Source organism: Rhinopithecus roxellana, chromosome 12 (assembly GCF_007565055.1).
Source record: "Rhinopithecus roxellana isolate Shanxi Qingling chromosome 12, ASM756505v1, whole genome shotgun sequence".
Classification (NCBI taxonomy): domain Eukaryota; kingdom Metazoa; phylum Chordata; class Mammalia; order Primates; family Cercopithecidae; genus Rhinopithecus; species Rhinopithecus roxellana.
The window spans coordinates 108,348,080-108,366,673 of NC_044560.1; the positions used below are offsets into that span (position 1 = coordinate 108,348,080).

Here is an 18,594-nt window from a genome sequence, read left to right on the forward strand (position 1 = left end):
AAAGCATGTAATTCATTATTTATACATTCATAGACAACCATGTGACCAGGTCCAGACTGAGATATTTCCCAGCTTCTCATAAAGCTTCTCCTGCCCCTCCAGTCGCCATAGAATATCACATAATTAGTTTCGCCTGATTTCGAACATCCTCTAAACGGAGTCAAACAGTGCATACAATACCTTTCTGTCTGGCTTATTTTCCTTAATGTTATCACCAGATTGTTCCTTCATTGCTGAATATCATTGAGTATACAATTATATAAATGTACCATAATTCTTTCATTCTACTGCTGGTGGACATTCAGGTTATTGCCAGTATTTGGTCATTATGAACATTCTGTTTTTTTTTTTTTTGAGACAGAGTCTCTCTCTGTCGCCCAGGCTGGAGTGCAGTGGCGTAATCTCGGCTCACTGCAAGCTCCGCCTCCCGGGTTCGAGCGATTCTTCTGCCTCAGCCTCCCCAGTAGCTGGGATTACAGGCACCCGCCACCACGCCCAGGTAATTTTTGTATTTTTAGCAGAGATGGGTTTTCACTACGTTGGCCAGGCTGGTCTCGAACTCCTGACCTCAGGTGATCTGCCTGCCACAGCCTCCCAAAGTGCTTGGATTACAGGCATGAGCCACCACGACCGGCCCAAGTTCCCCTTTTTATAAGGACACTAGTCATACTGGACTAGAACCCAACCTAATGATCTCATTTTAACTGGATTCCCTCTGTAGAGGCCCTGTCTACAAATAAGGTCGCATTCTGAAGTACTGGAGGCTAGGACTTCAATTTGTGAATTTGGGGGAGGGAACACAACTAAACCCTTAAGATCTCATAAAAATCTAAGGTGGGTATTATTGGAAACATGAGGAACAGCAAGCTTCCTGCATCTGCTAAGTGGCAGAACTAGGACTTGAACCCTGACAGCCCAGTTCTACAGCCCAGGTTCTCACCACTAGGCTATATTGCCTCACATGTGTCCTGAGCAACCCAGAATCACTCCTTTTGTCCCCTCCCTGGAAGCTCCATGATTCACAAAGGACACCCCTGTGTTTCTCATTGTCACCTCTTGCTCTGATTTCCTGCTTCTGCTGAATTCTTTTTCCCCAGTATCCCTTGTTACTTTTTTTTTTTTCTAATTTTTAGTTCTATATTTATCAGAGTTCTCCATCCACATAGTTTGGAGAGTCAAATACAAGAATTTTAGTTTAGTTTAGTTTGGTTTTGGAGTCAAGGTCGCACTCTGTCACCCAGGCTGGAGTGCAGTGGCACAATCATAGCTCACTGCGGCCTCAAGCTCCTGGGCTCAAGCGATCCTCCCGCCTCAGCCTCTCAAGCAGCTGGGACTCCAGGTGTGCACCCCCACATCTGATTTATTTTATTTTATTTTATTGACATGGAGTCTTGCTTTGTCACCCAGGCTGGAGTGCAGTGGTGCAATCTTGGCTCACTGCAACCTCTGCCTCCTGGGTTCAAGCGATTCTCCTGCCTCAGCCTCCTGAGTAGGTGGGATTACAGGAGCTGCCACCACGCCCAGCTAACTTTTGTATTTTCAGTAGACACACGGTTTCGCCATGTTGGCCAGGCTGGTCTCAAACTCCTGACCTTAGGTAATCTGACCACCTTGGCCTCCCAAAGTGCTGGGAATACAGACACGAGCCACCAGGCCCGGCCTAATTTTAATTTTTAAATTTGTGTCTGTGTGTGTGTGTGTGTGTGTGTGTGTGTAGAGACGAGGTTCTCACTATGTTGCTTAGGCTGATCTTGAACTCCTGGGCTCAAGTGATCCTCCTGCCTCAGCCTCCCAAAGCACCAGGATTACAGGCACGAGCCACCGTGCCTGGCAAGAATTTTCTCTTTAAGGAAAAAAATGGCACCCTCCATTTCTCTCACCCCAAAAGAATCTACCTTCACTTCGTTTATTGTGTCATTTTGCGATTTATCTCCCTATCTCTAAATACCATGTTTGTATGACTACCTCTTGATTTTTCAATTTTAGGCATTTTCCATCCGCTTCTCACTATGGAGGACATACTCATACTCTTATTTAAATCAATTCAACCTCCCACATTGTGACTCTGACTAGATGAATATTCAGTGTTTACATGTTATGACTATGTAAATGCTCTCACAGCTGCCACAGTAGTAAACCATGATTACTTTCCTCTCCTACACAATTCTTTGTTTTTCTTTCTTCTTTTTTTTCTTGAGACAGGGTCTCAATATGTCGCCCAGGCTGGAGTGCAGTGGCATGATCTCGGCTTACCGCAATCTCCGCCTTCCAGGTTCAAGTGATTCTCCTGCCTCAGCCTCCCGATTAGCTGGGACTACAGGCGTATGCCACTGCACCCAGCTAATTTTGGTATTTTTAGTAGAGGTGGGGTTTCACCATGCTGACCAGGCTGGTCTCAAACTCCTGACCTCAAGTGATCGGCCTGCCTCACCTCCCAAAGTGCTGGGATTACAGGCATGAGCCATATTTGCCCAGCCAAGATGGGGTTTCACCATGTTGGCCAGGCTGGTCTCAAACTCCTGAGCTCAAGGGATCTGCCCACCTCAGGCTCCCAGTGTTGGGATTACAGGTGTGAGCCACCATGCCTGGTCTATTTTTCTTTTTCTTTCTTTTGTTTTTTTGAGACGGAGTCTCGCTCTGTCTCCCAGGCTGTAGCACAGTGGCATGATCTCCGCTCACTGCAAGCTCCACCTCCCGGGCTCAGGCCATTCTCTTGCCTCAGCCTCCAGAGTAGCTGGGACTACAGGCACCTGCCACCATGCCCGGACAATTTTTGTATTTTTAGTGGAGACGTGGTTTCACCGTGTTAGCCAGGATGGTCTCGATCTCCTGACCTCGTGATCCGCCCGCCTTGGCCTCCCAAAATGCTGGGATTATAGGCGTGAGCCACTGTGCCCGGCTGCCTGGTCTATTTTTCTTGAGTTAGTAACTGTCTTTTTGTCTTTTTTCATTTTCTTTCTTTTTTTCAGTTGCTTCATGGCTGAGTTTTCTTTGTGGTTAACTAATTCAAACCCAAATTATCTGTTAACTGTCTAAATCTCTTAATATGTTCAGAAGTATCTTAATATACTTAATATGTTAGAAGTATCAGACACTCTGTTAATTTCTTTTTTTTTTTTTTTTTGAGACAGGGTCTCACTCTGTCACCCAGGCTGGAGCACAGTGGCACGATCTCGGCTAACTGCAGCCTCTGCCTCCTGGGTTCAAGCAATTCTCATGCCTCAGCCTCCCAAATAGCTGGGATTACAGTTATGCAGCACCACGCCCAGCTAATTTTTATATTTTTTTGTAGAGTGGGGTTTCGCCATATTGAACAGGTTGGTCTCAAATTCCTGGCCTCAAGTGATCTGCCTGCCTCAGCCTCCCAAGAGCTGGGATTACAGGTGTGAGCCACTGTGCCTGGCCTTGTCAATTTCATCTTATTGAAGAAGTTGCTCTTGTGGCCTTATAGCCTGCTCCAGCCTGGGGCACAGCCGCCATCTTGGGATCACATTTCACCTTCGTCCCTTCATCTCTGGTTTGGATCCTGTTGTAGCACAAATTCTAACTCTTTCTGAGTTTTGCTTCCTTGTTCTTTTGAGCTTCCTGACAGAGGCACATAGCGGGTATATTTCTGGAGACATCGCAAATCTGAAAAGTCTTTTTTCTGTCCTTGTACTTGATGGACAGTCTGGCTGGGTATAGAATTCTGGATTAGAGCTCATTTTCCTTCAGAATTTGGAAGAGTCACTCTATTGTTTTCTAATATCCAGTGCTACTATAGAGAAATCCAAGGTCATTCTTATTCCTATGCCTTTGTATGTAACCTGTTGTTTCTTTTCCTTGTCCTTGGTGGACTGACATTTATCAGTGACATGCCTTGATCTGGTTTTTTTGTTTTTGTTTTTAGACAGAGTTTCACTCTTGTTGCCAAGGCTGGAGTGCAATGGGGTGATCTCGGCTCACTGCAACCTCTGCCTCCTAGGTACAAGCAATTCTCCTGTCTCAGCCTCCCAAGTAGCTCCAATTACAAGCATGTGGCACCATGCCCAGTTAATTTCTTTGTATTTAGTAGAGACAGGGTTTCACCATGTTAGTCAGGCTGGTTGCAAACTTCTGACCTCAGGTGATCCACCCACCCCAGCCTCCCAAAGTGCTGGGATTATAGGTGTGTGCCACTGTGCCCGGCCTGTTTTCCTTTCTTTTCTCTTTCTTTTCTTTTCTTTCTTTCTTTCTTTTTTTTTTTTTTTTTTGAGACAGGTTCTCACTATGTTTTCCAGGCTGGTCTTGAACTCCTGGGCTCAAGCGATCCTCCTGCCTTGGCTTCCCAAAATGCTGGGATTACAGGCGTGAGCTGCTGCATGTGGCCATTGATCTGTTTTCATTGCTGGGTCTTGCAATTGTATCTTCATGTCATTTGTTCTGAGAAAATTTCTTGAATTTTCTTAAATTCTTTTATGTACAATATCTCCCTCTCCTTCATTTCTGTTTGTTTATTTATTTATTTATCTATTTATTTATGTTTAGAGACAGGGTCTCACTCTGGAGTGCAGTGAGGCAATCATAGCTCACGGCAGCCTTGGGGGTCAGCCTGTTGGTCAGGCTGGTCTTGAACTCCTGACCTCAAATGATCCACCCACCTTGGCCTCCCAAAGTGCTGGGATTACAGGTGTGAGCCACCACGCCTAATTAAAGGCCAGGCGCAGTGGCTCACACCTGTAATCCCAGCACTTTGGGAGGACGAAGAGGGTGGATTGCCTGAGGTCAGGAGTTCGAGACCAGCCTGACCAACATGGTGAAACCCCATCACTACTAAAAATACAAAAATTAGCCGGGTGTGGTGGCAGGCACCTGTAATCCCAGCTACTCGGGAGGCTGAGGCAGAATCGCTTGAACCTGGGAGGTGGAGGTTGCAGTGAGCTGAGACCAGGACATTACACTCCAGCCTGGGCAATGAGAGCAAAACTCTATCTCAAAAATAAAAAATAAAACATAAATAAATAAATAAATAAATAAAATTTAAATGCAAATAGCCATATGTGGCAAGCTAGTGGTTGCCATAGAGGACAGCACTAGAAAATTCCATCTTTACAGTGAGGCACAAGGGAGAGGCAGCTCCCAGGGCTCTGGCCAGCTGGCCGGCCAAACGTGGGCTTACCCTACCGCTGCGGGCAAGCAACGCCGCAGGGGGAGAAAGGAAATGCACGTCCTAAAAGGAAATAGAGAAACACAGCTTCTCCTCCCAGCCAGTTCTTGGTGCCCATTCCATGAGAGATGTCCAATTTCTCACTCACTCAAGAGGGGCAAAAAAGGAAATACCGAGGCCCCTTGCCCTAATGTAAGCATTAGTTTTTATTTCTTTTGGATCAATTAAAATATGGATGAATTCACACTCACACATTGCAGACTAACAGTACACGCTGTTCTCATCTTGCCTCTTTCCACGGAGAAAGCCCTTTTGGCATCTTTTCTGTGTTAATGGAATCCTACTTCTCAGCTCCAGTGTCTGGGCCATGGAAGGCCTCCCTTGGACCAGTCTGAATTTACTCATTTGGCCACTTCTTTTCTTTTCTTTTGAGATGCAGTCTCGCTCTGTCACCCAGGCTGGAGTGCAGTGGTGTGATCTCCGCTCACTGCAACCTCCACCTCCTGGGTTCAAGAGGTCCTCCTGCCTCAGCCTCCCGAGTAGCTGGAATTACAGGCGCACGCCACCACACCCAGCTAGTTTTTAAATTTTTAATAGAGATTAGGTTTCACCATGTTGGCCAGTCTGGTCTTGAACTTCTGACCTCAGGTGATCCGCCCACCTCAGCCCCCCGAAGTGTTCCTAGGATTACAGGCGTGAGCACCATGCCCCACCCACTTCTTTTCTTTTGAACTTCTTTTTTAAAAAAATTTTAATTGTATTTTTTTTGTACAGATGGTCTCACTATGTTGCCCAGGATGGTCTCAAACTCCTGGCCTCAAGTGATCCTCCCACCTTGGCCTCCCAAAGTGATGGGATGACAGGCTTGAGTGACCACACCGGACCTGAACTTCTTTGTTAAATTTATTCCTAAATATTTTATTTTATTTTTATTTCTATTTTTTTGCCGGTCTCAAACTCCTGAACTCAAGGGATCTGCTGGCCTCGGCCTCCCAACGTGCTGGGATTATAGGCATATAAGCCACCACACCCGGCCTGGAATTCTTTTAATTTCATTTTAATTGTTCACTGCTAGTATACAGGAATATAATTTATTTTGTATATTTTATAATTTATTTCGTATATTGCTCTTGTCTCATCAACCTTGTTGAACTTCTATTAGCCGTAATAATTTTTTTTTTTTTTTTTTGAGATGGAGTCTCGCTCTGTCACCCAGGCTGGAGTGCAGTGGCGCGATCTCGGCTCACTGCAAGCTCCGCCTCCTGGGTTCATGCCATTCTCCTGCCTCAGCCTCCCGAGTAGCTGGGACTACAGGCGCCCGCCACCACGCCCGGCTAATTTTTTTTTTGTATTTTAGTAGAGACGGGGTTTCACCATGTTAGCCAGGATGGTCTCGATCTCCTGACCTCGTGATCTGCCCGTCTCGGCTTCCCAAAGTGCTGGGATTACAGGCGTGAGCCACCACGCCCGGCCAGCCGTAATAATTTTTATTGTGGATCCTTTGGGATTTTCTATATACAATTCTATTAATTTGCTAGGGCGGCCATAACAAAATACCATAGACTGAGTGGCTTACACAACAGAAATGTATCGCCCCACTGTTGTAGAGGCTAGAAGGTCAAAATCGGATGACTTCTTTCGAGGGCTGTGGGAGGACCTGTTCCAGACCTTCCTCCTTGGCTTGTAAAAAGCTGCCTTCTTCCTGTCTCTTCACCTTGTCTTCCCTTTAAGTGTCCATTCAGCCACTTCTTTTTTTGTTTTGTTTTGGAGACGCAGTCTAGCTCTGTTGCCCAGGCACCATCTCAGCTCACTGCAAACTCCTCCTCCCAGGTTTAAACAGTTCTCCTGCCTCAGCCTCCTGAGTAGCTGAGATTACAGGCGTGCGCCACCACACCCGGCTAATTTTTGTATTTTTAGTAGAGACGGGGTTTTGCCATGTTGGCCAGGCTGGTCATGAACTTCTGACCTCAGGTCAGCAATCCTAGGTTCAGCAATTCTCCTGCCTCAGCCTCCCGAGTAGCTGAGATTATAGGCACCTGCCACCACACCGGGCTAATTTTTGTATTTTTAATAGAGATGGGGTTTCGCCATGTTGGCCAAGCTGGTCATGAACTCCTGACCTCAGGAGATTCGCCCCCGGCAGCCTCCCAAAGTGCTGGGATTAGAAGCGTAAGCCACCACGCCCAGCTGTTCAGCCATTTCTTATTAAGCACCTAGTGTGTGCTAGGCACTGTTCTAGACCCTGTGGATACACTGGTGAATCAGACGGGCAAAGTCCCTGCCTCATGGAACTTAAATTCCAGTGAAGGGAGACATACAATGCACGGAATAAATGAGAACATTCTATAGTGCATTCCAAGGGGATCCATGCTATGGGTAAAAATAGGGCAGGGTGAATGCATTTGGGAAACTGGGGCAGGAGGCTGGAGGTTGCAGTATCAAATGGGGTGCTCAGGAAGGTGTCTTTGGAGCAAACACCTGATGGAGGTTGTAACTGCCCAGTGGGTTCACCTTGCCTGCTGCCTAGACAGAGGCGATTTATCAAGACAGGGGGGATTGCAATGGAGAAAGAGTAATTCACGCAAAGCTGGCTGTGCGGGAGACTCCGTTTTATTATTACTCACATCAGTCTCCCTGAGCATTTGGGGATCAGAGTTTTGAAAAGATCATTTGGTGGGCAGGGGCTTGGGAAGTGGGGAGGGCCGATTGCTCAGGTTGGAGATGGAATCACAGGGGGTCGAAGTGAGGTTTTCTTGCTGTTTTCTGTTCCTGGGTAGGATGGTAGAACTGGTTAAGCCAGATTACCAGTCTGGATAGTGTCAGCTCATCCATCCAGTGTAGGGTCTGTAGAATATCTCAAGCACTCGGGAGGTGGAGCTTGCAGTGAGCTGAGATCCGGCCACTGCACTCCAGCCCGGGCGACAGGGCGAGACTCCGTCTCAAAAAAAAAAAAAAAAAAAAAATATCTCAAGCACTCATCTCAGGTTTTACAATAGTGATGTTATCCCCAGGAGCAATCTGGGGAACCAGAGGCTGCATGACCCCTAAATTTAATGTCTAATCTTGTAGCTAATTTGTTACTCCTGCAAAGATAGACTGGTCCTCAGGCAAGAAGGGGTCTTTTCAGGAAAGAGCTATTACCGATTTTGTTTCAGAGTCAACCCATGAACGAAATTCCTTCCCAAAGTTAGTTTCGCCTATGCCCAGGAATAAGCACGGACAGCTTAAGGGCCAGAAGCAAGATGGAGTCGGTTAGGTCTGACTGCCTTCACTGTCATTCATAATTTTGCAAAGGTGGTTTCAAGGTAAGAGAGTGAGTCAGGCAGCTACCTGGGAGAAGAATGTTCCAGCAGGCAGAACAGTCAGTGCAAAGGCCCTGGGGCGGGAGCGAGCTGGAGAGGTCCAGGTGCATCTCCCAGGCCAGAATGAGGGGGGCTTGGCAGATGAGGGCAGACGGGTAAGGAGGAATGGGGGGTCTCAGGTGCCACAGGGCCTCGAAACTCAAGGTGATCCAAGTCACTCTGAGTGACGAGGGGAGCCAACGGAGGGTGGTGAGCTGAAAAGGGACAGCACTGACTCAAATGTTAAGATCCCTCTGATGACGGAGTAGGAACGAACAAGAAAGAAAGGACGGATGCAGGGAATTTTAATTTTTCCCAAACCTACACCCAAACAAAGGCTGTAGGAAATGGCTGAGGTCTTTTTGTTTTGTTTTTGAGACAGGGTCTCCCTCTGTCACCCAGGTTGGAATGCATGGCACAATCATAGCTCACTGTAACCTCAACCTCCTGCCCTCAAGCAATCCTCCCACCTCAGCCTCCCAAGTAGTTGAGACGACAGGCGTGTACCACCAAACCTGGTTAATTTTTAAAGTTTTTGTAGAGACAGGGTCTCCCTTTGTTGTCCAAGCTGGTCTTGAACTCCTGGACTCAAGCAGTCCTCCTGCCTCAGCCTCCCAAAGTGCTGGGATGACAGGCATGAGCCAGAGCCCCTGGAATGGCTGAGTTTGAATAGATATTTAGGGACCATGAGGGGGTGGTGGGGTGGATGTGAGAGGGGAGGGAGACAGTATATCCCAGAACAACTGAGCAAACAATTGAAAGGGAATGCTGTTAAAGCTCCCCTTTCTGAAATCTCTCAAATATTTCCACCCCTGGAAGCCTTGACTTTTAGCTTTCTCCAAAATACAACTTGAGTCTCTCCTTCCACTCCCCATTGTCCTCTAAGGACCCCTGGAGACACTCCTTCCATCTTATCCCAGTCCCAGCCCCTCCATCCCTCCCCTTCAGCCTAACTCTAGAAACTTCACGTGTTCTTTCCGCTTAAACATCAATAGCAATTCACCTTTCACCACCAAAGGCATCTTCCTAAACTAAGAGAAACATAGGGAAAAATTACAGTTTGCCTACGAGGTAGTAGTGCCTGCAGGCAGTGGCTGTATTTTTCTCACCTATACTTATGTTTCCAGATGTCATCTGGGAACTCCCTGTTAGGATCTATATAAAATTAATTCAAACCCCATTCTACAACAGTGGGATGATGAATGTCCTCCCCAGGTTTCTACTAATTCTCCAGAGCTTCACATTCTCCACCCCCGAGTCTTTGCTTCATCTAGAGAGACATTCACTTTGGGGAATCCACTTCCTGTCTGTTTCCCCACTTAGCACGTATGGACTAATTCAGTCCTTTCCCCTAATTTCTATGCAACCAACCACACACACACACACAGCATTTATATGTGAGCCTGTGAGTGTGTGGACAGGACTTTTCTGAAGGTTTGGGGACACAGGAGGACTTAAATCAATAGACAGGCTCACCACTCAAAACTGGAGGTTAAGTATTCCCTGGAAGATCCTTTGGTTTCTCTTCAACTCAGCATCCAGCCATGCTTTTTTTTTTTTTTTTTTTTTTTTTGAGACGGAGTCTTGCTCTGTCACCCAGGCTGCAGTGCAATGGCTTGATCTTGGTTTACTGCAACGTCTGCTGCCGGGGTTCCAATGATTCTCCTGCCTCACCCTCCCGAGTAGCTGGGATTACAGGCGTGCACCACCATGCCCAGCGAATTTTTGTGTTTTTAGTAGAGATGGGGTTTCAGCATCTTGGCCAGGCTGGTCATGAACTCCTGGCCTTGTGATCCACCTGTCTCAGCCTCCTAAAGTACTGGGATTACAGGCATGAGCCACTGCCCTTGGCCCTAGCTTGTCTTATCTGTCTTTATCTTTATCTATTGTCTTTATCTATCTATCTTGGCTTCCCAGAACTGTGCTGTACAATACTTACTTCCATTTAAATTAATGAAATTACATAAAATGTGGCCAGGAGCTGAGGCTCACACCTGTAATCCCAATACTTTGGAAGACCGAAGCGGGCAGATCACCTGAGGTCAGGAGTTCGAGATCAGCCTGGCCAACATGGCAAAACCCTCTCTCCACTCAAAGTACAAAAATTAGCCGGGCATGGTGGTGCACGCCTGCAGTCCCAGCTACTTGGAAGGCTGAGGCAGGAGAATCACTTGAGCCCGGGAGGCAGAAGTTGCAGTGAGCCAAGATTGTACCACTGCACTCCAGCTGGGTGACAGAGCAAGACTCTGTCTCAAAAAAAAAAAATTCCACCCCTTTGTCACACTGGTCACATTTCAGGTGCTAGAGAGCCATATGTGGCTCTTGGCTGTCATGCTGGACAGCGAAGAGGGAACATTCCATCATCAGAGCACGTTCTTTTGGATAATGCTGGACTCGGGAAGGAGAGGTACCTCCCTCTAAGAACTAGTCTAATGTCTGCAGTTAAGATGACCAAAATTTTACCCCACAACAAATATCATTAAGTCAATAAATATGAAATTATATTCTTCTTTTTTTTTTTTTTCTTTTAGACAGGGTCTCACTCTGTCACCTAGGCTAGAGTACAGTGGTGTAATCTCAGCTCACTGCAACTTCTGCCTCCCTGGTTCAAGCAATTATTCTGCCTCAGCCTCCTGGGTAGCAGGGACTATAGGTGCCCGCCACTGCGCCCAGCCTAATTTTTGTTTTTTTTTTTTTTTTTTTTTGAGACGGAGTCTCGCTCTGTCGCCCAGGCTGGAGTGCAGTGGCCGGATCTCTGCTCACTGCAAGCTCTGCCTCCCGGGTTTACACCATTCTCCTGCCTCAGCCTCCCGAGTAGCTGGGACTACAGGTGCCTGCCACCTCGCCCAGCTAGTTTTTTGTATTTTTTAGTAGAGACGGGGTTTCACCGTGTTAGCCAGGATGGTCTCGATCTCCTGACCTTGTGATCCGCCCGTCTTGGCCTCCCAAAGTGCTGGGATTACAGACTTGAGCCACCGCGCCCGGCCAATTTTTGTATTTTTAATAGAGACGGGGTTTCACCATGTTGGCCAGGCTGGTGTGGAACTCCTGACCTCATTATGATCCGCCCGCCTTGGCCTCCCAAAGTGCTGGGATTATAGGTGTGAGTCACTGCGCCCGGCCAATATGAACTCATATTTTATATAGGATTCTGGGAGTAATTTTTTTGTTCGTTTTTTTGTTTTTAGAGACAGGGTATCCCTCTGTTACCTAGGCTGGGGTGCAGTGGTGTCATCATAGCTCAAGGCAGCTTCAGACTCCTGGGCTCAAGGGATCTTCCTGCCTCAGCCTCCTGAGTAACTGGGAATATAGGTGCATCACCACACCTGGCTAATTTTTTTTTTTTTTTTTTTTTTTTTTTTGAGACGGAGTCTCGCTCTGTCGCCCAGGCTGGAGTGCAGTGGTGCGATCTCGGCTCACTGTAAGCTCCGCCTCCCGGGTTCACACCATTCTCATGCCTCAGCCTCCCCAGTAGCTGGGACTACAGGTGCCCGCCACCATGCCCGACTAATTTTTTTTGTATTTTTAGTAGAGACGGGGTTTCACTGTGTTAGCCAGGATAGTCTCGATCTCCTGACCTCGTGATCCTCCCGCCTCGGCCTCCCAAAGTGCTGGGATGACAGGCGTGAGCCACCACACCCGGCCTAATTTTCTTTTTTATAGAGGCAGGATATCACTATGTGGCCCAAGTGTTGGGATTGCAGGCATGAGCCACCACACCCAGCCTAATTTTTTAAAAAATACACCCCATAGGTTGGGTGTGAAAGCTCACGCCTATAATCCCAGCATTTTAGGAGGCTGAGGCAGGAGGATTGCTTGAGCCCCGGAGTTTGAGACACCAGCCTGGGAAACAGAGTGAGACCCCATCTCTAAAAATAAAAGAAAAATATACATATACATATTTAAAAAATATATAAAATATATCCCATACACCCTCACCTGTCAGATTATAAGCATTTATCTGATACCACAGAAGAGTTACACACTATTCCTCTGTGTGGATTCATTTATTCATTCACTCATTTATTCTGCAAATATCTATCAACCCCATCCTACGTGCCAGGAACTATGCCCCAGTCACAGATGAGAATGAGACCAACTGGGACCCTGGGGCTCTTGCAGTCTCATGGGGAAGGTTGAGATGAATCAAACCACCACAGAAATAAATGTAAAATGACAACAGTTGTAAATGAGAGTGATAGCAGCATGTGCCGTAACAAATGCATCCATGAGAACTAACTCCACAGTCCTGGCCCTCTTCCCACCAAGTCTTAGAAATCAGGGCCTAGGTTGGGCACGGTGGCTCATGCCTATAATCCCAGCACCTTGGGAGAAACCCACTTTGGGGGGCCAAGGTGGGCCGATAACGTGAGGTTGGGAGTTCGAGACCAGCCTGACCAACATGGAGAAACCCTGTCTCCACTAAAAATAGAGAATTAGCCGGGCGTGGTGGTGCATGCCTGTAATCCCAGGTACTCCGGAGGCTGAGACAGGAGAATTGTTTGATCCGGGGAGGTGGAGGTTGTGGTAAGCCCAGATTGCACCACTGCGCTCCAGCCTGGGCAGGGCCCAGGCCAGGTGTGGTGGCTCATGCCTGTAATCCCAGCATTTTGGAAGGCCGAGGCAGGTGGATCAACTGAGGTCAGGAGTTCAAGACCAACCTGGCCAATGTGGCCAAACCCTGTCTCTACTAAAAATAGAAAACTAGCCATGTGTGGTGGTGCATGCCTATAATCCCAGCTACTTGGGTGGCTGAGGCAGGAGAATCACTTGAACCTGGGAGTTGGAGGTTGCAGTGAGCCAAGATCACACCTCTGCACTCCAGCCTGGGGGACAAGAGCGAAACTCAGTCTCAAGAAAAAAAAGAAAGAAAGAAATCAGGGCCTAGTGGGAGAACCCAAGCAAGTTAAGGTATGTGTCTGGGTCTGTGTTTTCCCATCTGAAAATAATGGTTATCTCCCTACAGGCTCACACCTGTAGTCCCAGCACTTTGAGTGGCCAAGGCGGGAGGCTCACTTGAGCCCAGGAGTTAGAGCCCAGCCTGGGCAACATGGAGAAACCCTGTCTCTACAAAAAATACAAAAATTAGACAGGTGTGGTGATGTGTGCCTGTAGTCCTAGCTACTCAGGAGGCTGAGGCAGAAGGATCAGTTGAACCCAAGAGGTCAAGGCTGCAGTGAGCTATGATGGTGCCACTGCATTTCAGCTTGGGCAACATAGTGAGACCTTGTCTCAGGAAAAAAAAAAAAAAAAGAGTTCTTAGACTAGATAGAACAATGCCTGGCACAATATAAGTGATCATTCACTCGCATTATTATTTTTTTCCTCATTTCCCCTCTAAGCCTCAATCCTCCTATTTATTTGTTTTGAGATGGCATCTGTCTCTGTCACCCAGGCTGGAGTGCAGTGGCTCGATCATAGCTCACTGCAACCTCTGCCTCCCAGGTTCAAGCGATTCTTCTGCCTCAACCTCCTGAGTAGCTGGGATTTACAGGTGCCCGCCACCACACTTGGCTCATTTTTGTATTTTCAGTAGAGATGGGGTTTCACCATGTTGGCCAGGCTGGTCTGGAACGCCTGAGTTCACAGGTGATCCATCTGCCTTGGCTTCCCAAAGTGCTGGGATTATAGCCATGAGCTACCATGGCTGGTCTCAATCCTCTTTTTTAAAATGCAAGAGTAAATGGACTCCTTTGGAGGACTACAGTGAGGACTAAAGGAATAACTATTTCATTCTGTTCTGGCCGTGTGCCATGGCTCATGCCTGTAATCCCAGCACTTTGGGAGGCCAAGATGGGCGGATCACAAGGACAAGGGTTCAAGACCAGCCTGGCACCGGGCGCGGTGGCTCAAGCCTGTAATCCCAGCACTTTGGGAGGCCGAGACGGGCGGATCACGAGGTCAGGAGATGGAGACCATCCTGGCTAACACGGTGAAACCCCGTCTCTACTAAAAAATACAAAAAACTAGCCGGGCGAGGTGGCGGGCGCCTGTAGTCCCAGCTACTCGGGAGGCTGAGGCAGGAGAATGGTGTGAACCCGGGAGGCGGAGCTTGCAGTGAGCTGAGATCCGGCCACAGCACTCCAGCCTGGGTGACAGAGCGAGACTCCGTCTCAAAAAAAAAAAAAAAAAAAAAAAAGACCAGCCTGGCCAACATGATGAAACCCTGTCTCTACTAAAAATGCAAAAAGTAGCTGGGCATGGTAGTGGGCACTTGTAATCCCAGCTACTTGGAGGCTGAGGCAGAGAATCGTGTGAATCTGGGAGTTGGAGCTTGCAGTGAGCCGAGACCATGTCACTGCCCTCCAGCCTGGGCAACAGAGTGAGACTCCATCTCAAAAAAAAAAAAAAAGTCACAGCTAACACCTCCTTTGCGTGAGGTACTATCTAACCTTTGCCTATAGTCCCTGCTCCTGGGGAGGCTGAGATAGGATGATCACTTGACCCCAGGATTTCTGGTCCAGTCTGGACAACATAGCAAGACCCTGTCTCTTAAAAACATACTTTTGCAACAACTCTGAAGGGAGATATTGTTGCCACACCCATTTTACTCATGTTGAAACTGAGGTACAGAGAAGTGCAATGATTGGCTCAAGAGCTCAGGGCCAGTTAGGATTTGGAGCAGTTGGAGGTTAGAGGTGAGGAGGTTCCAGGCCTGGCAGTGAGGGCATCTAGGTGGGACTGACCCTGCCCTCCATTCCCCCTCCCTCCAGGAAGCTGGATGCCTTCATCTACGACGCCGCGGTGCTCAACTACATGGCCCGCAAGGACGAGGGCTGCAAGCTTGTCACCATCGGCTCCGGCAAGGTCTTCGCCACGACAGGCTATGGCATCGCCCTGCACAAGGGCTCCCGCTGGAAGCGGCCCATCGACCTGGCGCTGCTGCAGTTCCTGGGGGATGGTGCGGCTGCGCGCAGGGATTTCCACAGTGGAGAGCGGGAGGGCGAGGCCCCTGGGTTCTGGGGAAGAAAGGGACAAAGACCCAGACACCAGGGTCTGAGGGAGGAAGGGGCTGAGGGCCTACATTCCCACATCACAGACGAGGGTCCTCAGAGGGTACTCATAGCAGGTGACTTTTGACCGCCCCTCCCCAGATGAGATCGAGATGCTGGAGCGGCTGTGGCTCTCCGGGATCTGCCACAATGACAAAATCGAGGTGATGAGCAGCAAGCTGGACATCGACAACATGGCGGGCGTCTTCTACATGCTCCTGGTGGCCATGGGCCTGTCCCTGCTGGTCTTCGCCTGGGAGCACCTGGTGTACTGGCGCCTGCGGCATTGCCTGGGGCCCACCCACCGCATGGACTTCCTGCTGGCCTTCTCCAGGGTACGGGGCAGAGAGGGAGGCAAAGAAGGGGAGATGGCGGGGGCAGGGGACAAAGGTAAAGCCGGGCAGAGACATGGAGATGTGGGTCGAGATGTGGATAGTGGGGAAGAGAGCGGGAGACGCAGGCTGGGAAATGGAGAGGAGGGAGAGACTGAGGGGAGGCAGGTAGGCCTCCTGGGCACCCGGCGCTGACCCCCGTCCTGTCCCCGAACCCGCAGGGCATGTACAGCTGCTGCAGCGCTGAGGCCGCCCCGCCGCCCGCCAAGCCCCCGCCGCCGCCGCAGCCCCTGCCCAGCCCCGCGTACCCCGCGCCGCGGCCGGCGCCCGGGCCCGCACCTTTCGTGCCCCGCGAGCGCGCCGCAGTGGACCGCTGGCGCCGGACCAAGGGCGCGGGGCCGCCGGGGGGCGCGGGCCTGGCCGACGGCTTCCACCGCTACTACGGCCCCATCGAGCCGCAGGGCCTGGGCCTGGGCCTGGGCGAGGCGCGTGCGGCACCGCGGGGCGCAGCCGGGCGCCCGCTGTCCCCGCCAGCCGCTCAGCCCCCGCAGAAGCCGCCGCCCTCCTACTTCGCCATCGTACGCGACAAGGAGCCGGCCGAGCCCCCCGCCGGCGCCTTCCCCGGCTTCCCGTCGCCGCCCGCGCCCCCCGCCGCCGCGGCCACCGCCGTCGGGCCGCCACTCTGCCGCCTGGCCTTCGAGGACGAGAGCCCGCCGGCGCCCGCGCGGTGGCCGCGCTCGGACCCCGAGAGCCAACCCCTGCTGGGGCCGGGCGCGGGCGGCGCGGGGGGCGCGGGGGGCGCGGGCGGAGGAGCCCCGGCCGCTCCACCCCCGTGCCGGGCCGCGCCGCCCCCATGCCCTTACCTCGACCTCGAGCCGTCGCCGTCGGACTCGGAGGACTCGGAGAGCCTGGGTGGCGCGTCGCTGGGCGGCCTGGAGCCCTGGTGGTTCGCCGACTTTCCCTACCCGTACGCCGAGCGCCTCGGGCCGCCGCCCGGCCGCTACTGGTCGGTCGACAAGCTCGGGGGCTGGCGCGCCGGGAGCTGGGACTACCTGCCCCCGCGCAGCGGTCCGGCCGCCTGGCACTGTCGCCACTGCGCCAGCCTGGAGCTGCTGCCGCCGCCGCGCCATCTCAGCTGCTCGCACGATGGCCTGGACGGCGGCTGGTGGGCGCCGCCGCCTCCACCCTGGGCCGCCGGGCCTCTGCCCCGACGCCGTGCCCGCTGCGGGTGCCCGCGGTCACACCCGCACCGCCCGCGGGCCTCGCACCGCACGCCTGCCGCTGCCGCGCCCCACCACCACCGGCACCGGCGCGCCGCTGGGGGCTGGGACCTCCCGCCGCCCGCGCCCACCTCGCGCTCGCTTGAGGACCTCAGCTCGTGCCCTCGCGCCGCCCCTGCGCGCAGGCTTACCGGGCCCTCCCGCCACGCTCGCAGGTGCCCGCACGCCGCTCACTGGGGGCCGCCGCTGCCCACAGCTTCCCACCGGAGACACCGGGGCGGGGACCTGGGCACCCGCAGGGGCTCGGCGCACTTCTCCAGCCTCGAGTCCGAGGTATGACGCGGCCCCGGGGGCCCCACCGCCCCCTTGGTCAGCGCAGGCCACGGCCCGAGGGGGCGCCCGCAGTGGACAGGACCCGCGTGGGTTGGGAAGGAAAGCAGTGGAACTGGCTGGACCCCGCCTGGAGCAGCGTCCTGCGCCCCCTGGTTCTGGAGGAACCGCAAGCCGGAGAGGATTTGGTCCCCCCAATTATCACCCAGGCTGAGAACGAGGGGGCGGGGGCCTTGGAGCCCACCGGACTTTTTTTTAAACCCGACAAGGGCTTTTTAACGTCACCAGATGGGGTGGGAGGTGGGGGGGGTCACGCCACTCTCGCGTCCCACCTCCACGCCCGGGGCCGTGGCCCCCACATCACTGTGCAGCTCCCCGGCCCCAGCCACGCCTCCGGGGAAGCCCGTTTTTAACCTTTCATTCATTGGGACTCCAAACTGTGAGAAGCGTTCGCCAAACTGTGACCCCAGACCTTGGCCCCGCCACACAGAAACCCCTGACCCAGACTGTGACATCCGACTCCTAAAATGGTCATCCGACTCCAGACTGTGACCCCTGACCCCAAACTGTGACCCGAACCCCAGACTGTACCCCGACCAGACTGTAACCCTTGACATCAAACCGTGACACCCCCTCCTCCTCTTCCACCCTCGGTCGCTTTTCCCTACTCTGACCTAGGACACGTCCCCAACGGAAGCCCCGCCTTCCCTTGCACCGCGATGAACCCAACCTCCCTGAAGCCAAAACTTCCCACCCTGCCGCACCTCCCGACACCCCACTTGTCACCAACCATATCCTCTCCAAATCCAACCCTTATTTGCGACCCTTCAGTGATGACCCAGCAGACCTCCAAAAAACCTCCTCTTCCCAGATCTCCAGCCGGGTCTGGGGCTGGGTTGCGGAGGGGAGGGTCTGGGAGTCCATACTCCTCCACCAAACTCCCTTCCCACTCTCTTATTCCACATTGCAGTGTTTGGAATAAACCATGTTTTTATGCCTCCTCAGTCCAAGCCTAAGCTCCGTGTCTGCTAGCCCCCTCAACTTCTCTGGAGGAAACAGAAACACAAAAGTCCCACAGGGGAAGAGGAGACAGAATTAGAGAACAGAGGCTCTGAAAGGAGGTGGGTGGGGAGACAAAGACCAAGAAAGAGGAGGTGGGAAGAGACCCTGAAAAGAGAGAAATCCAGAGGGTACTGGGGCAGACAGAGACCCCAAGAGAGTGGTGAGATAGATCCGGGAGACAAAACATATTAG

At 51.5% G+C, this 18,594-nt stretch overlaps 1 protein-coding gene across 1 annotated transcript in view; it reads left to right on the plus strand.

The window, feature by feature from the left end:
• Positions 1-18,344, plus strand: part of GRIN2D (glutamate ionotropic receptor NMDA type subunit 2D) — a 49,152-nt gene extending 30,808 nt beyond the window's left edge. Inside the window, exons 10-12 of the mRNA XM_030941569.1 lie at positions 15,180-15,367; positions 15,561-15,793; positions 16,012-18,344. Of these exons, the coding sequence (XP_030797429.1) occupies positions 15,180-15,367; positions 15,561-15,793; positions 16,012-17,349 (1,759 nt within the window). The 3' untranslated portion in view covers positions 17,350-18,344. The remainder of the gene's footprint in view (positions 1-15,179; positions 15,368-15,560; positions 15,794-16,011) is intronic.
• The last annotated feature ends 250 nt before the right edge of the window (positions 18,345-18,594 follow it).